This window comes from Scyliorhinus torazame, chromosome 9 (genome assembly GCF_047496885.1).
Source record: "Scyliorhinus torazame isolate Kashiwa2021f chromosome 9, sScyTor2.1, whole genome shotgun sequence".
NCBI classification, from domain to species: Eukaryota; Metazoa; Chordata; class Chondrichthyes; order Carcharhiniformes; family Scyliorhinidae; genus Scyliorhinus; species Scyliorhinus torazame.
This window is the reverse complement of record NC_092715.1, coordinates 781,697-795,632: the sequence shown is the minus strand read 5'-3', so window position 1 is coordinate 795,632 and position 13,936 is coordinate 781,697. Positions and strand designations below refer to the sequence as shown.

The window sequence follows — 13,936 nt, the reverse complement described above, 5'->3', positions numbered from 1 at the left end:
TGGATAACTGGGGCTCTTTCTGGGGAAGGTGGGACCTCTACAGACAGGATGGTCTACATCTGAACCTGAGGGGCACAAATATCCTGGGGGGGAGATTTGTTAGTGCTCTTTGGGGGGGTTTAAACTAATGCAGCAGGGGCATGGGAACCTGGATTGTAGTTTTAGGGTAAGGGAGAATGAGAGTATAGAGGTCAGGAGCACAGATTTGACGTCGCAGGAGGGGGCCAGTGTTCAGGTAGGTGGTTTGAAGTGTGTCTACTTCAATGCCAGGAGTATACGAAACAAGGTAGGGGAACTGGCAGCATGGGTTGGTACCTGGGACTTCGATGTTGTGGCCATTTCGGAGACATGGATAGAGCAGGGACAGGAATGGATGTTGCAGGTTCCGGGGTTTAGGTGTTTTAGTAAGCTCAGAGAAGGAGGCAAAAGAGGGGGAGGTGTGGTGCTGCTAGTCAAGAGCAGTATTACGGTGGCGGAGAGGATGCTAGATGGGGACTCATCTTCCGAGGCAGTATGGGCTGAAGTTGGAAACAGGAAAGGATAGGTCACCCTGTTGGGAGTTTTTTATAGGCCTCCTAATAGTTCTAGGGATGTAGAGGAAAGGATGGCGAAGATGATTCTGGATAAGAGCGAAAGTAACAGGGTAGTTATTATGGGAGACTTTAACTTTCCAAATATTGACTGGAAAAGATATAGTTTGAGTACAATAGATGGGTCGTTTTTTGTACAGTGTGTGCAGGAGGGTTTCCTGAAACAATATGTTGACAGGCCAACAAGAGGCGAGGCCAAGTTGGATTTGGTTTTGGGTAATGAACCAGGCCAGGTGTTGAATTTGGAGGTAGGAGAGCACTTTGGGGACAGTGACCACAATTCGGTGACGTTTACGTTAATGATGGAAAGGGATAAGTATACACCGCAGGGCAAGAGTTATAGCTGGGGGAAGGGCAATTATGATGCCATTAGACGTGACTTGGGGGGGATATAAGGTGGAGAAGTAGGCTGCAAGTGTTGGGCACACTGGATAAGTGGGACTTGTTCAAGGATCAGCTACTGCGTGTTCTTGATAAGTATGTACCGGTCAGACAGGGAGGAAGGCGTCGAGCGAGGGAACCGTGGTTTACCAAGGAAGTGGAATCTCTTGTTAAGAGGAAGAAGGAGGCCTATGTGAAGATGAGGTGTGAAGTTTCGGTTGGGGCGATGGATAGTTACAAGGTAGCGAGGAAGGATCTAAAGAGAGAGCTAAGACGAGCAAGGAGGGGACATGAGAAGTATTTGGCAGGAAGGATCAAGGAAAACCCAAAAGCTTTCTATAGGTATGTCAGGAATAAGCGAATGACTAGGGAAAGAGTAGGACCAGTCAAGGACAGGGATAGGAAATTGTGTGTGGAGTCTGAAGAGATAGGCGAGATACTAAATGAATATTTTTCGTCAGTATTCACTCAGGAAAAAGATAATGTTGTGGAGGAGAATGCTGAGCCCCAGGCTAATAGAATAGATGGCATTGAGGTACGTAGGGAAGAGGTGTTGGCAATTCTGGACAGGCTGAAAATAGATAAGTCCCCGGGACCTGATGGGATTTATCCTAGGATTCTCTGGGAGGCCAGGGAAGAGATTGCTGGACCTTTGGCTTTGATTTTTATGTCATCATTGGATACAGGAATAGTGCCAGAGGACTGGAGGATAGCAAATGTGGTCCCTTTGTTCAAAAAGGGGAGCAGAGACAACCCCGGCAACTATAGACCGGTGAGCCTCACGTCTGTAGTGGGTAAAGTCTTGGAGGGGATTATAAGAGACAAGATTTATAATCATCTAGATAGGAATAATATGATCAGGGATAGTCAGCATGGCTTTGTGAAGGGTAGGTCATGCCTCACAAACCTTATTGAGTTCTTTGAGAAGGTGACTGAACAGGTTGACGAGGGTAGAGCAGTTGATGTGGTGTATATGGATTTCAGCAAAGCGTTTGATAAGGTTCCCCACGGTAGGCTATTGCAAAAAATACGGAGGCTGGGGATTGAGGGTGATTTAGAGATGTGGATCAGAAATTGGCTAGCTGAAAGAAGACAGAGGGTGGTGGTTGATGGGAAATGTTCAGAATGGAGTACAGTCACAAGTGGAGTACCACAAGGATCTGTTCTGGGGCCGTTGCTGTTTGTCATTTTTATCAATGACCTAGAGGAAGGCGCAGAAGGGTGGGTGAGTAAATTTGCAGACGATACTAAAGTCGGTGGTGTTGTCGATAGTGTGGAAGGATGTAGCAGGTTACAGAGGGATATAGATAAGCTGCAGAGCTGGGCTGAGAGGTGGAAAATGGAGTTTAATGTAGAGAAGTGTGAGGTGATTCACTTTGGAAGGAATAACAGGAATGCGGAATATTTGGCTAATGGTAAAGTTCTTGAAAGTGTGGATGAGCAGAGGGATCTAGGTGTCCATGTACATAGATCCCTGAAAGTTGCCACCCAGGTTGATAGGGTGGTGAAGAAGGCCTATGGAGTGTTGGCCTTTATTGGTAGAGGGATTGAGTTCCGGAGTCGGGAGGTCATGTTGCAGCTGTACAGAACTCTGGTACGGCCGCATTTGGAGTATTGCGTACAGTTCTGGTCACCGCATTATAGGAAGGACGTGGAGGCTTTGGAGCGGGTGCAGAGGAGATTTACCAGGATGTTGCCTGGTATGGAGGGAAAATCTTATGAGGAAAGGCTGATGGACTTGAGGTTGTTTTCGTTGGAGAGAAGAAGGTTAAGAGGAGACTTAATAGAGGCATACAAAATGATCAGGGGGTTGGATAGGGTGGACAGTGAGAGCCTTCTCCTGCGGATGGATATGGCTGGCACGAGGGGACATAACTTTAAACTGAGGGGTAATAGATATAGGACAGAGGTCAGAGGTAGGTTCTTTACGCAAAGAGTAGTGAGGCCGTGGAATGCCCTACCTGCTACAGTAGTGAACTCGCCAACATTGAGGGCATTTAAAAGTTTATTGGATAAACATATGGATGATAATGGCATAGTGTAGGTTAGATGGCTTTTGTTTCGGTGCAACATCGTGGGCCGAAGGGCCTGTACTGCGCTGTATTGTTCTATGTTCTATCCTTCCTGCTCCTACCCTGTCCAATCGTTAGAATTTTATAGGTTTCTGTGAGATTCCCCCCTCATACTTTTGAATTCCAGTTAATACAATTTTAACCGATTCAAACTCCCCTCATATGACAGTCCCGCCATCCCTGGAATCAGTCTGGTAAACCTTCGCTGCTCTCCCTCCAGAGCAAGAGCACCCTTCCTCAGAGGAGACCAAAATTGCACACAATACTCCAAGTGTGGCCTCACCAGGGCCCTGTATAATTGCAGCAACACATCCTCGCTTCTATACTCGAAACCTCTCGCAATGAAGGCCAACATACCATTAGCCTTCTTTACCGCCTGCTGCACCTGCATGCTTACCTTCAGCGAATGATGCACAAGGACACCCAGGTCCAGCTGCACATTTCCCTCTCATAATTTATGGCCATTCAGGTAATAGTCTGTCTTCTGGTTTTTGCTACCAAAGTGAATAACATCACACTTATCCAAATTATACTGCATCTGCCATTCATTTGTCCACTCACTCAACTTGTCCAAATTACACTGAAGGATCTCTGCATCCTCCTCACAGCTCACCCTCCCAGTCAACATTGTGTCACCTACAAATTTGGAGATATGACATTTTGTTCCCTCATCTAAATCATTAATATATATTGTGAATAGCTGGGGTCCCAGCACCGATCCCTGTGGTACCCCACTAGTCACTGCTGCCAATTTGGAAAAGACCACTTAATTCCTACTCTTTGTTTCCAATCTGCCAACCAGTTTTCTCTCCATTTCAATACACAACCGCGAATTCCATGCGCTTTAATTTTAATCGCCAATCTTTTATGCGGGACTTTGTCAAAAGCCTTCTGATAGTCCAAATACGCCACATCCACTGGCTCCCCCTCATAAACTCTATTAGTTACATCCTTCAAGAATTCCAGTAGATTTGTCAAGCATGATTTCCCCTTCATAAATCCATGCTGATTCTGTCCGATCCTGCCACTGTTTTCTTTTTTTTTTTTAAATTTAGAGTACCCAATTCATTTTTTCCCAATTAAGGGGCAATTTAGCGTGGCGAGAGGCGACTTAATAGAGGTTTATAAGATAATGAGGGGGATAGATAGAGTGGACGTTCAGAGACTATTTCCTCGGGTGGATGTAGCTGTTACAAGGGGGCATAACTATAAGGTTCAGGGTGGGAGATATAGGAGGGATGTCCGAGGTAGGTTCTTTACTCAGAGTGGTTAGGGTGTGGAATGAACTGCCTGCTGTGATAGTGGAGTCGGACACTTTAGGAACTTTCAAGCGGTTATTGGATAGGCACATGGAGCACACCAGAATGACAAGGAGTGGAATAGCTTGATCTTGGTTTCGGACAAGGCTCGGCACAACATCGAGGGCCAAAGGGCCTGTTCTGTGCTGTACGCTTCTATGTTTTATTGCAAATGCTCCGCACGGTAAGGAACCAAGCCTATAAGCTTGTCTTTTAAACATTACTTGTCCCGTTCCCAATGTTTTTCACTTCAGCCGTGTTTGGATCTGTCTCTTCATTTCTCTGCCTATCACTTTTATTATTCCACTTTCCGCCTTTTGTTTTTGTCCTTTACTCCCCTCCTGTAACTCCTGCATAGGTTCCCATCCCCTCCCCAGCACTCCAGCAAATACTCTCCCAAGGACATCAGCCCGGTCCTGCCCATCCAGTTTGTACAGGTCCCACCTCCCCCAGAACCGGTCCCAATGCCCCAGGAATCTGAAACCCCCCCACTTACACTATCCCTTGAACCACAAATTTATCCGATATATCCTGCTATTTCTACTCTGACTAGCACGTGGCACTGGCAGTAATCCTGAGCTCACTACCTTTGAGGTCCGATTTGTCAACTTTCTTCCTAACTCCCTATATTCTGCTTTGAGGATCTTAGCCATTTTTTTTATCTATGCCGTTTGTACCGATGTGTACCACGACCACTGGCTGTTCATCCTCCCCCTCCAGAATGTCCTGCAACTGCTCCGAGACATCCTTGACCCTGGCACCAGGCAGGCAACATACCATCCTGGAGTCTCATTTGCGGTCACAGAAACGTTTGCCTATTCCCCTTACAATAGAATCCCCTATAACTATTGAATTCCCACACTTTTTATTCCTGCCCTCTGCAGCAGAACCAACTGTGATGCCACAAGTTTGGCTGTTGCTGTTTCCCCCTGAGAGGTAATTCCCCTCAACAGTATCCAAAGCGGTATATCTGTTCTGCAGGGGTATGGCCACAGGAGATTCCTGCACTACCTGCCTAGCCCTCTTGTTCTGGCTGGTGGTCACCCATTCCCTTCCTGCCTGCAGAGTTTGAGCCTGCAGTGTGACCACCTCTCTATATGTGCTATCCATGATACTGTCCGCCTCACAGATGCTCCAGTGTCTCCAGCCGCTGCGCCAGCTCCAAAGCCCGGGCATCCAGAAACTGTAGCTGGAGACACTTACTGCACATTTGCTGGTCCCAGGCATCCCACATGGAGCAAAATGAGCAAACCACGCGTACAAGCTCTCCTGTGATGACTTACCCCTTTAAATCAAACCTTTGGAAGCTGCCTGATAATCAGTTTATATGCAATTTCCTGTGGCCCTTCATTCGTGGTTCTCGTTCCTATTACTTATAGCACTTACAGATTATAAACCACAAAAGTATATTCAAACAATGTGATAAAAGTAGTAAAGACTTGCCAACCTTACCCACTACTTAGCCATCAGCTTTCTCCCTTGCAGCCCCAACTGATTCGGCAGGGCAAGACCCCTCCCTGAAGATTTGAAAAGTTACAAAGCAAGGAGAAAAAGCAAAAAACGCCACTTCCCTGCGTCTCACTCAAAGTGTGCTCTCTCTCCCACTGGTCATGGGCAAAGCTCACTTATCAGCATTCCACTCGTAATAGCTTGCCAACCCAAAAAAAGACCCATTTATCCCGGCCTCCTGTTAGCTAACCATTCCGCTAGCCATGTTACTCTTTATACCATGAGCTTTTATTTTGTGTTGTTATCTTTGCTGTGGCACTTACCAAGTATGTTTGGAAATCCAAGTACACCACATTTACAAGCTCCCCATGCTTGATACTTTCTCAAGGAGCTCTGACAAGCTAGTTAAACAGGAGTTCCATGACACAAATCCTTGTCCAATCACATCATGGTTTTCGACGTATCCCCTGATATAACCTGCTTTTTAATGGATTTCAGGAATTTCTCTCTGGCCGATGTTACAGTAACTGGCCTATCGAGTAGTTTCCTTCTTTTTACCTTCTTTCTTGAGTAAAGGTGTACACTGGGCAGAGGAGACGGTCACTGGGCAGGGGGATAGTCAGTGGGCAGAGGGGACGGTCAGTGGGCAGAGGGGACGGTCAGTGGGCAGACGGGACGGTCAGTGGGCAGAGGGGACGGTCAGTGGGCAGAGGGGACGGTCAGTGGGCAGAGGGGACGGTCAGTGGGCAGAGGGGACGATCAGTGGGCAGAGGGGACGATCAGTGGGCAGAGGGGACGATCAGTGGGCAGAGGGGACGATCAGTGGGCAGAGGGGACGGTCAGTGGGCAGAGGGGACGGTCAGTGGGCAGAGGGGACGGTCAGTGGGCAGAGGGGACGGTCAGTGGGCAGAGGGGACGGTCAGTGGGCAGAGGGGACAGTCAGTGGGCAGAGGGGACGGTCAGTGGGCAGAGGGGACGGTCAGTGGGCAGAGGGGACGGTCACTGGGCAGAGGGAACGGTCACTGGGCAGAGGGGACGGTCAGTGGGCAGAGGGGACGGTCAGTGGACAGAGGGGACGGTCACTGGGCAGAGGGGACGGTCACTGGGCAGAGGGGACGGTCACTGGGCAGAGGGGACAGTCACTGGGCAGAGGGTACGGTCACTGGGCAGAGGGGACGGTCACTGGGCAGAGGGGATGGTCACTGGGCAGAGGGGATGGTCACTGGGCAGAGGGGATGGTCACTGGGCAGAGGGGGATGGTCACTGGGCAGGGGGATGGTCACTCGGCAGGAGGATGGTCACTGGGCAGGGGGATGGTCACTGGGCAGGGGGATGGTCACTGGGCAGGGGGATGGTCACTGGGCAGGGGGATGGTCACTGGGCAGAGGGTCTCAGACCAACACCTGATAGTGGGACTCGATCCAGTAATTTCCCCAGACTGAGACTTTGCCTTTAACAAGGTCCCTCATGGTAGACTAGTACAAAAGGTGAAGTCACACGGGATCAGGGGTGAGCTGGCAAGGTGGATACAGAACTGGCTCGGTCATAGAAGGCAGAGAGTAGCAATGGAAGGATGCTTTTCTGATTGGAGGGCTGTGACCAGTGGTGTTCCACAGGGATCAGTGCTGGGACCTTTGCTCTTTGTAGTATATATAAATGATTTGGAGGAAAATGTAACTGGTCTGATAAGTAAGTTTGCAGACGACACAAAGGTTAGTGGAATTACGGATAGCGATGAGGACTGTCAGACGATACAGCAGGATTTAGATTGTTTGGGTCTTGGGCGGAGAGATGGCAGATGGAGTTTAATACGGACAAATAACAAAGAACAAAGAAATGTACAGCACAGGAACAGGCCCTTCGGCCCTCCAAGCCCGTGCCAACCATGCTGCCCGACTAAACTACAATCTTCTCCACTTCCTGGGTCCGTATCCCTCTATTCCCATCCTATTCATGTATTTGTCAAGATGCCCCTTAAATGTCCCTATCGTCCCTGCTTCCACTACCTCCTCCGGTAGCGAGTTCCAGGCACCCACTACCCTCTGCGTAAAAAACTTGCCTCGTACATCTACTCTAAACCTTGCCCCTCGCACCTTAAACCTATGCCCCCTAGTAATTGACCCCCTCTACCCTGGGGAAAAGCCTCTGACTATCCACTCTGTCTATGCCCCTCATAATTTTGTAGACCTCTATCAGGTCGCCCCTCAACCTCCGTCGTTCCAGTGAGAACAAACCGAGTTTATTCAACCGCTCCTCATAGCTAATGCCCTCCATACCAGGCAACATTCTGTTAAATCTCTTCTGCACCCTCTCTAAAGCCTCCACATCCTTCTGGTAGTCAATTGCTAGGGGGCATAGGTTTAAAGTGCGAGGGGCAAGATTTAGAGGAGATGTACGAGGTAAGTTTTTTTACACAGAGGGTAGTGGGTGCCTGGAACTCGCTACAGGAGGAGGTGGTGGAAGCAGGGATGATAGTGACGTTTAAGGGCCATCTTGACAAATACATGAATAGGATGGGAATAGAGGGATACGGTCCCAGGAAGTGTAGAAGATTGTAGTTTAGACGGGCAGCATGGTCGGCACAGGCTTGGAGGGCCGAAGGGCCTGTTCCTGTGCTGTACTTTTCTTTGTTCCTTGTTTTTTTGAGGGGTTTGGGACAGTACTGTGCCCTCCCCAGCGGGGCTCGGTCCAACATTGTGCATTCGACAGGAGCTTAGAACAGCTTCTCTCTTTATTTTCACCTGCAGCTATGCCTAAATGTACTGCGATTCCCAAACAATCTGCACAACTTGGAAATCAAGCCCCCTTCAAAAACCAGAGCTTGCCCCTTCTCATAATGTAGTTTATCTGAATACTCACCAGCACTGCCTGTTGCCTGTAATGATGGACTGTCTGTTCCACTGCTATACTACTGTCCCAGATATTCCTGCAAAAAAAATACTCCTGCTTTACTTTTGTGACTGTAACCTCTGCCAGTACGGCAGGAATATAGCCCATGTGCAATGTGCCAGCACTCTGAATCAGAGACACAATTCTGATACCGTATTACCCATCTCCAGCATCACAGCAGTCAGGACATTCCCATATCAATGCTCAGGAAACAGGTGTTCACAGTCCAACAAGAGCGATCACAGGCAGGAGTGGAAATAGTCACCGTGCCGACCAGCTACTGAGCTCTATTATTACAGAACTAGTGCACAAAGATAATTTGCAGAATCTTACAGCATAGAAGAAGCCTTGTGCATATTCTCACAAGGTTGTGGAAGCAGATACATTCACGGCGTTCAAAAAGCATCTTGATAAAGACATGGATAGGATGGGTAGTGACTCATCAGCTGATGGTGGGGGGCAGTATGAGGTAATCAGCAGAAAGGTTTCTAGCCTATTTTTGACATGATGCAGGAGACTTCATGGGGTCCGAAGTGGATGTTGAGGACTCCCAGGACAACTTCCCCCTGACTGTATTCGGTTGCACTGCCAGCACTGCCAGCTCTGTCCAGCTGGTGGGACTGGACATACCCAGGGATGGTGATGTCTGGAACATGTATGCTAATAGACAGTAACACCCTCTAGCCTGCCACAGTATCGCTCATGGTTCTTTCCTTGAACACTGGTCATCCTGTTCTCTGTGGACACAAAAGCAGAAAATGCTGGACAATCTCAACAGGTCTGACAGCGTCTGTGAGAGAGAACGGAGCGAATGTTTCGAGTCTGGATGACTCTTTGTAAAATCTGGAAAGAACTGGAAATAGAGTCAGATTTATACTGTAGTGGTGGGGGGTGGGGGTGGGGGAGGGGTTGGAGCGGGGGGGGTTGGAGCGGAGGGGCTGGATAGGGGTCCAGCGATAGGGGCTGGTTTAGCACAGAGCTAAATCGCTGGCTTTTGAAGCAGACCAAGGCAGGCCAGCAGCACGGTTCAATTCCCGTAACAGCCTCCCCGAACAGGCGCCGGAATGTGGTGACTAGGGGCTTTTCACAGTCACTTCATTTGAAGCCTACTTGTGACAATAAACGATTTTCATTTTCATTTCAGATCATCACAGAATTTACAGTGCAGAAGGAGGCCATTCGGCCCATCAAGTCTGCACTGGTTCTTGGAAAGAGCACCCTACCCAAGCCCACACCTCCACCCTATCTCTGTAACCCAGTAATCCCACTAACCTTTTTGGACACTAAGGGCAATTTATCACGGCCAATCCACCTAACCTGCACATCTTTGGACTGTGGGAAGAAACCGGAGCACCCGGAGGAAACCCACCAGACATGGGGAGAACGTGCAGACTCCGCACAGACAGTCACCCAAGCTGGGAATCGAACCCGGGACCCTGGTGCTGTGAAGTAACTGTGCTAACCACTGTGCAACCATGCTGCCCATGATTGACAAAGGTGTTGTGGACAGAAGACAAAAGGAATGTAAATGGGGGTGATTGAGGTTAAGAAGGGGCTGATAGTGGCGCAGAAAGAGATTAGAATGTGTGAGTGGCAGAACCAAGGTGAGCAGAGTGTCAAAGGGCAACTAGGAAACAGATTGCCCAGGTGGGGTGGGGGGAGGAGGGACAATAGCGAGGGCAAAACAGATCAATGGAAGAAATGAAAATTAATGGATGGAAATAAAAATGTGGTGAAGGTGGAGGAGAGATTCCCAGTCTGAAGTTGGTGAACTCAATGTTGAGTCTGGAAGGCTGTAACGTTCCCAATCGGAAGATGAGGTGCTGTTCCTCCAGTTTGCGTTGGGCTTCACTGGAACGTTGCAGCAGGCCAAGGATGGACATGTGGATAGCGAGTTAAAATGGCAGCAACAGGAAGGTCTGGGTTCTGCTTGCGGACGGACCGGAGGTGTTCTGCAAAGCGGTCACCCAGTTTTCGTTTAGTCTATCTGGGAACAGCAAGTGCAATAGACCAGATTGAAGGAGGTGCGCGTGAAGCGCAGCCTCACCTGAAAAGAATGTTTAGACCCTGGGATGGTGAGCTGGGAGGAAGTAAAGGGGCAGGTGTTACACCGTCTGAGATTGCATGGGAAGAGGGTGAGGTGTTCGGAGTAATGTAAAAGTGGAACAGGATATCCCAGAATGAACGGTCTCTGTGAACTGCTGACAGGGGGACTGAGGGGTGGTTTGGTGGTGGCATCATGCTGGAGTTGGTGGAACTGGCAGAGGATGATTCTTTGATCCTTTGAAGAATGAAGACATGTCAGCAGCACTGTTCTGGAAAGTGGCATCATCGGAACAGATGTGACGGAGGCGAAGGAACTGGGAGAATGGGATGGAGTCGGTACAGGATGTGGGCGTGAAGAGTCGTTTTCGAGGTAGCTGTGGGAGTCGGTGTGTTTGTAATGGATACGAGTGGACAGTCTAATCCCAGAAATTGAAATAGAAAGGTCAAGAAGGGAAGTGTCGGAGACGGACCATGTGAAGGTGGTAAAGGGGTGGAACTTCGAAGCAAAATAAATACATTTTTCCAGGTCCAGACAGGAACATGAAGTGGAACTGAAACAGTCGCCGATGTACCGATAAAAGAGCCGTGGAATGATGCCGAAGTAGGACTGGAACCAGGACTGTTCTCCGCGGATGCTGCCAGACATCCTGAGTATTTCCAGCACTTTCTCAGAATCTGAGTATCACCGTAAAGTTAGCCTAACATCTGTGGAGGGGGAACTGCTTGAATCTATAATCAAGGAAAGGTAACTAAACACCTTGAAAAGTTTCAGTAATAGGGAGAGCCAGCTTGGATTGATGACAGGGAGGTCATGCCTGACAAACCGGAGTGAACTTTTTGAAGAGGAGATTAAGGTAATGGACAAGGGAATGTCAATGGATGTTGTTCATATGAACTTCCAGAAGGCATTTGATAAAGTCCCACATGAGAGGCTGTTAATTAAGGTGGAAGCCCACGGAGTTGAGGGCAAATTATTGACATGGTTAGGAAACAGGTTGAGTGGCAAACAGTGGGGATAATGGGTAATTACTCTAATTGACAGGTGGTGACGAGTGGTGTCCCACAGGGATCGGTGTTGGGGCCTCAATTATTCACATTATTCATTGATGACTTGGATAATGGCAAAGAAAGTCCTATAGCGAAATCTGTCGATGATACAAAGTTGGGTGCCTTCGTAGACAGTGTAGATGACAACATAAACTTATAAAGGGATATTGATAGACAAGGCAAATGGGCAGATGGATTTCAATGTCAGCAAGTTTAAGGTTATCCATATTGGACCAACAAAGGATACTTTCTAGATGGTATGAAGCTAAATTCAGTGGATGCCCAAAGAGACGATTTCGGCGTGAGAACAGCTGGTGAGTCAGTTTCAGCGGGAGCATTGCGGAAGTGGCTGCTGGGAGTTTTTTAGGCGGGAACAGGAAGTCGACCCGCGGACGTCTGGGAAGACCCTCACCAATAAATTCTGGTGGAGAGGAAACCCATTGGTCTGAGCTAAGTACCATATTTTATTATATTATTATTATTTTTTATAAAAATTTAATTGTTAGCCAGATCTTGGTAGAAAGTAAGAGGAATGGCAGGGAAGGGAGTGCAATGTTCCTCCTGCAGGATGTTTGAGGTGAGGGATGCAGTTAGTGTCCCTGCTGATTTTACCTGCAGGAAGTGCTGCCATTTCCAGCTCCTCCAAGACCGAGTTAGGGAACTGGAGCTGGAGTTGGAAGAATTTCGGATCATTCGGGAGGCAGAAGGGGTCATAGATAGTAGCTTCAGGGAATTAGTTACACCAAAGATTGGAGATAGGTGGGTAACTGTAAGAGGGACTGGGAAAAAAGCAGTCAGTGCAGGGATCCCCTGCGGTCGTTCCCCTGAGAAACAAGTATACCGCTTTGGATACTTGTGGGGGGGGGGGGGGGGGACTTACCAGGGGCAAGCCATGGGGTACGGGCCTCTGGCACGGAGTCTGTCCCTGTTGCTCAGAAGGGAAGGGGGGAGAGGAGCAGAGCATTAGTAATTGGGGACTCTATAGTCAGGGGCACAGATAGGAGATTTTGTGGGAGCGTGAGAGACTCACGTTTGGTATGTTGCCTCCCAGGTGCAAGGGTACGTGATGTCTCGGATCGTGTTTTCCGGGTCCTTAGGGGGGAGGGGGAGCAGCCCCAAGTCGCGGTCCACATTGGCACTAACGACATAGGTAGGAAAGGGGACAAGGATGTCAGGCAGGCTTTCAGGGAGCTAGGATGGAAGCTCAGAACTAGAACAAACAGAGTTGTTATCTCTGGGTTGTTGCCCGTGCCACGTGATAGTGAGATGAGGAATAGGGAGAGAGAGCATTTAAACACGTGGCTACAGTGATGGTGCAGGCAGGAGGGATTCAGATTTCTGCATAACTGGGGCTCTTTCTGGGGAAGGTGGGACCTCTACAGACAGGATGGTCTACATCTGAACCTGAGGGGCACAAATATCCTGGGGGGGAGATTTGTTAGTGCTCTTTGGGGGGGTTTAAACTAATGCAGCAGGGGCATGGGAACCTGGATTGTAGTTTTAGGGTAAGGGAGAATGAGAGTATAGAGGTCAGGAGCACAGATTTGACGTCGCAGGAGGGGGCCAGTGTTCAGGTAGGTGGTTTGAAGTGTGTCTACTTCAATGCCAGGAGTATACGAAACAAGGTAGGGGAACTGGCAGCATGGGTTGGTACCTGGGACTTCGATGTTGTGGCCATTTCGGAGACATGGATAGAGCAGGGACAGGAATGGATGTTGCAGGTTCCGGGGTTTAGGTGTTTTAGTAAGCTCAGAGAAGGAGGCAAAAGAGGGGGAGGTGTGGCGCTGCTAGTCAAGAGCAGTATTACGGTGGCGGAGAGGATGCTAGATGGGGACTCATCTTCCGAGGTAGTATGGGCTGAAGTTGGAAACAGGAAAGGAGAGGTCACCCTGTTGGGAGTTTTCTATAGGCCTCCTAATAGTTCTAGGGATGTAGAGGAAAGGATGGCGAAGATGATTCTGGATAAGAGCGAAAGTAACAGGGTAGTTATTATGGGAGACTTTAACTTTCCAAATATTGACTGGAAAAGATATAGTTCGAGTACAATAGATGGGTCGTTTTTTGTACAGTGTGTGCAGGAGGGTTTCCTGAAACAATATGTTGCCAGGCCAACAAGAGGCGAGGCCACGTTGGATTTGGTTTTGGGTAATGAACCAGGCCAGGT

The 13,936-nt window shown here is 48.7% G+C and overlaps 1 protein-coding gene across 4 annotated transcripts in view; it reads right to left on the bottom strand.

The window, feature by feature from the left end:
* Positions 1-13,936, bottom strand: part of nup155 (nucleoporin 155) — a 404,177-nt gene that overhangs the window by 204,729 nt on the left and 185,512 nt on the right. For all 4 annotated transcript variants that reach the window (XM_072515568.1, XM_072515570.1, XM_072515569.1 and 1 more), the window contains exon 20: positions 8,650-8,716. In XM_072515568.1, the coding sequence (XP_072371669.1) occupies positions 8,650-8,716 (67 nt within the window). The remainder of the gene's footprint in view (positions 1-8,649; positions 8,717-13,936) is intronic.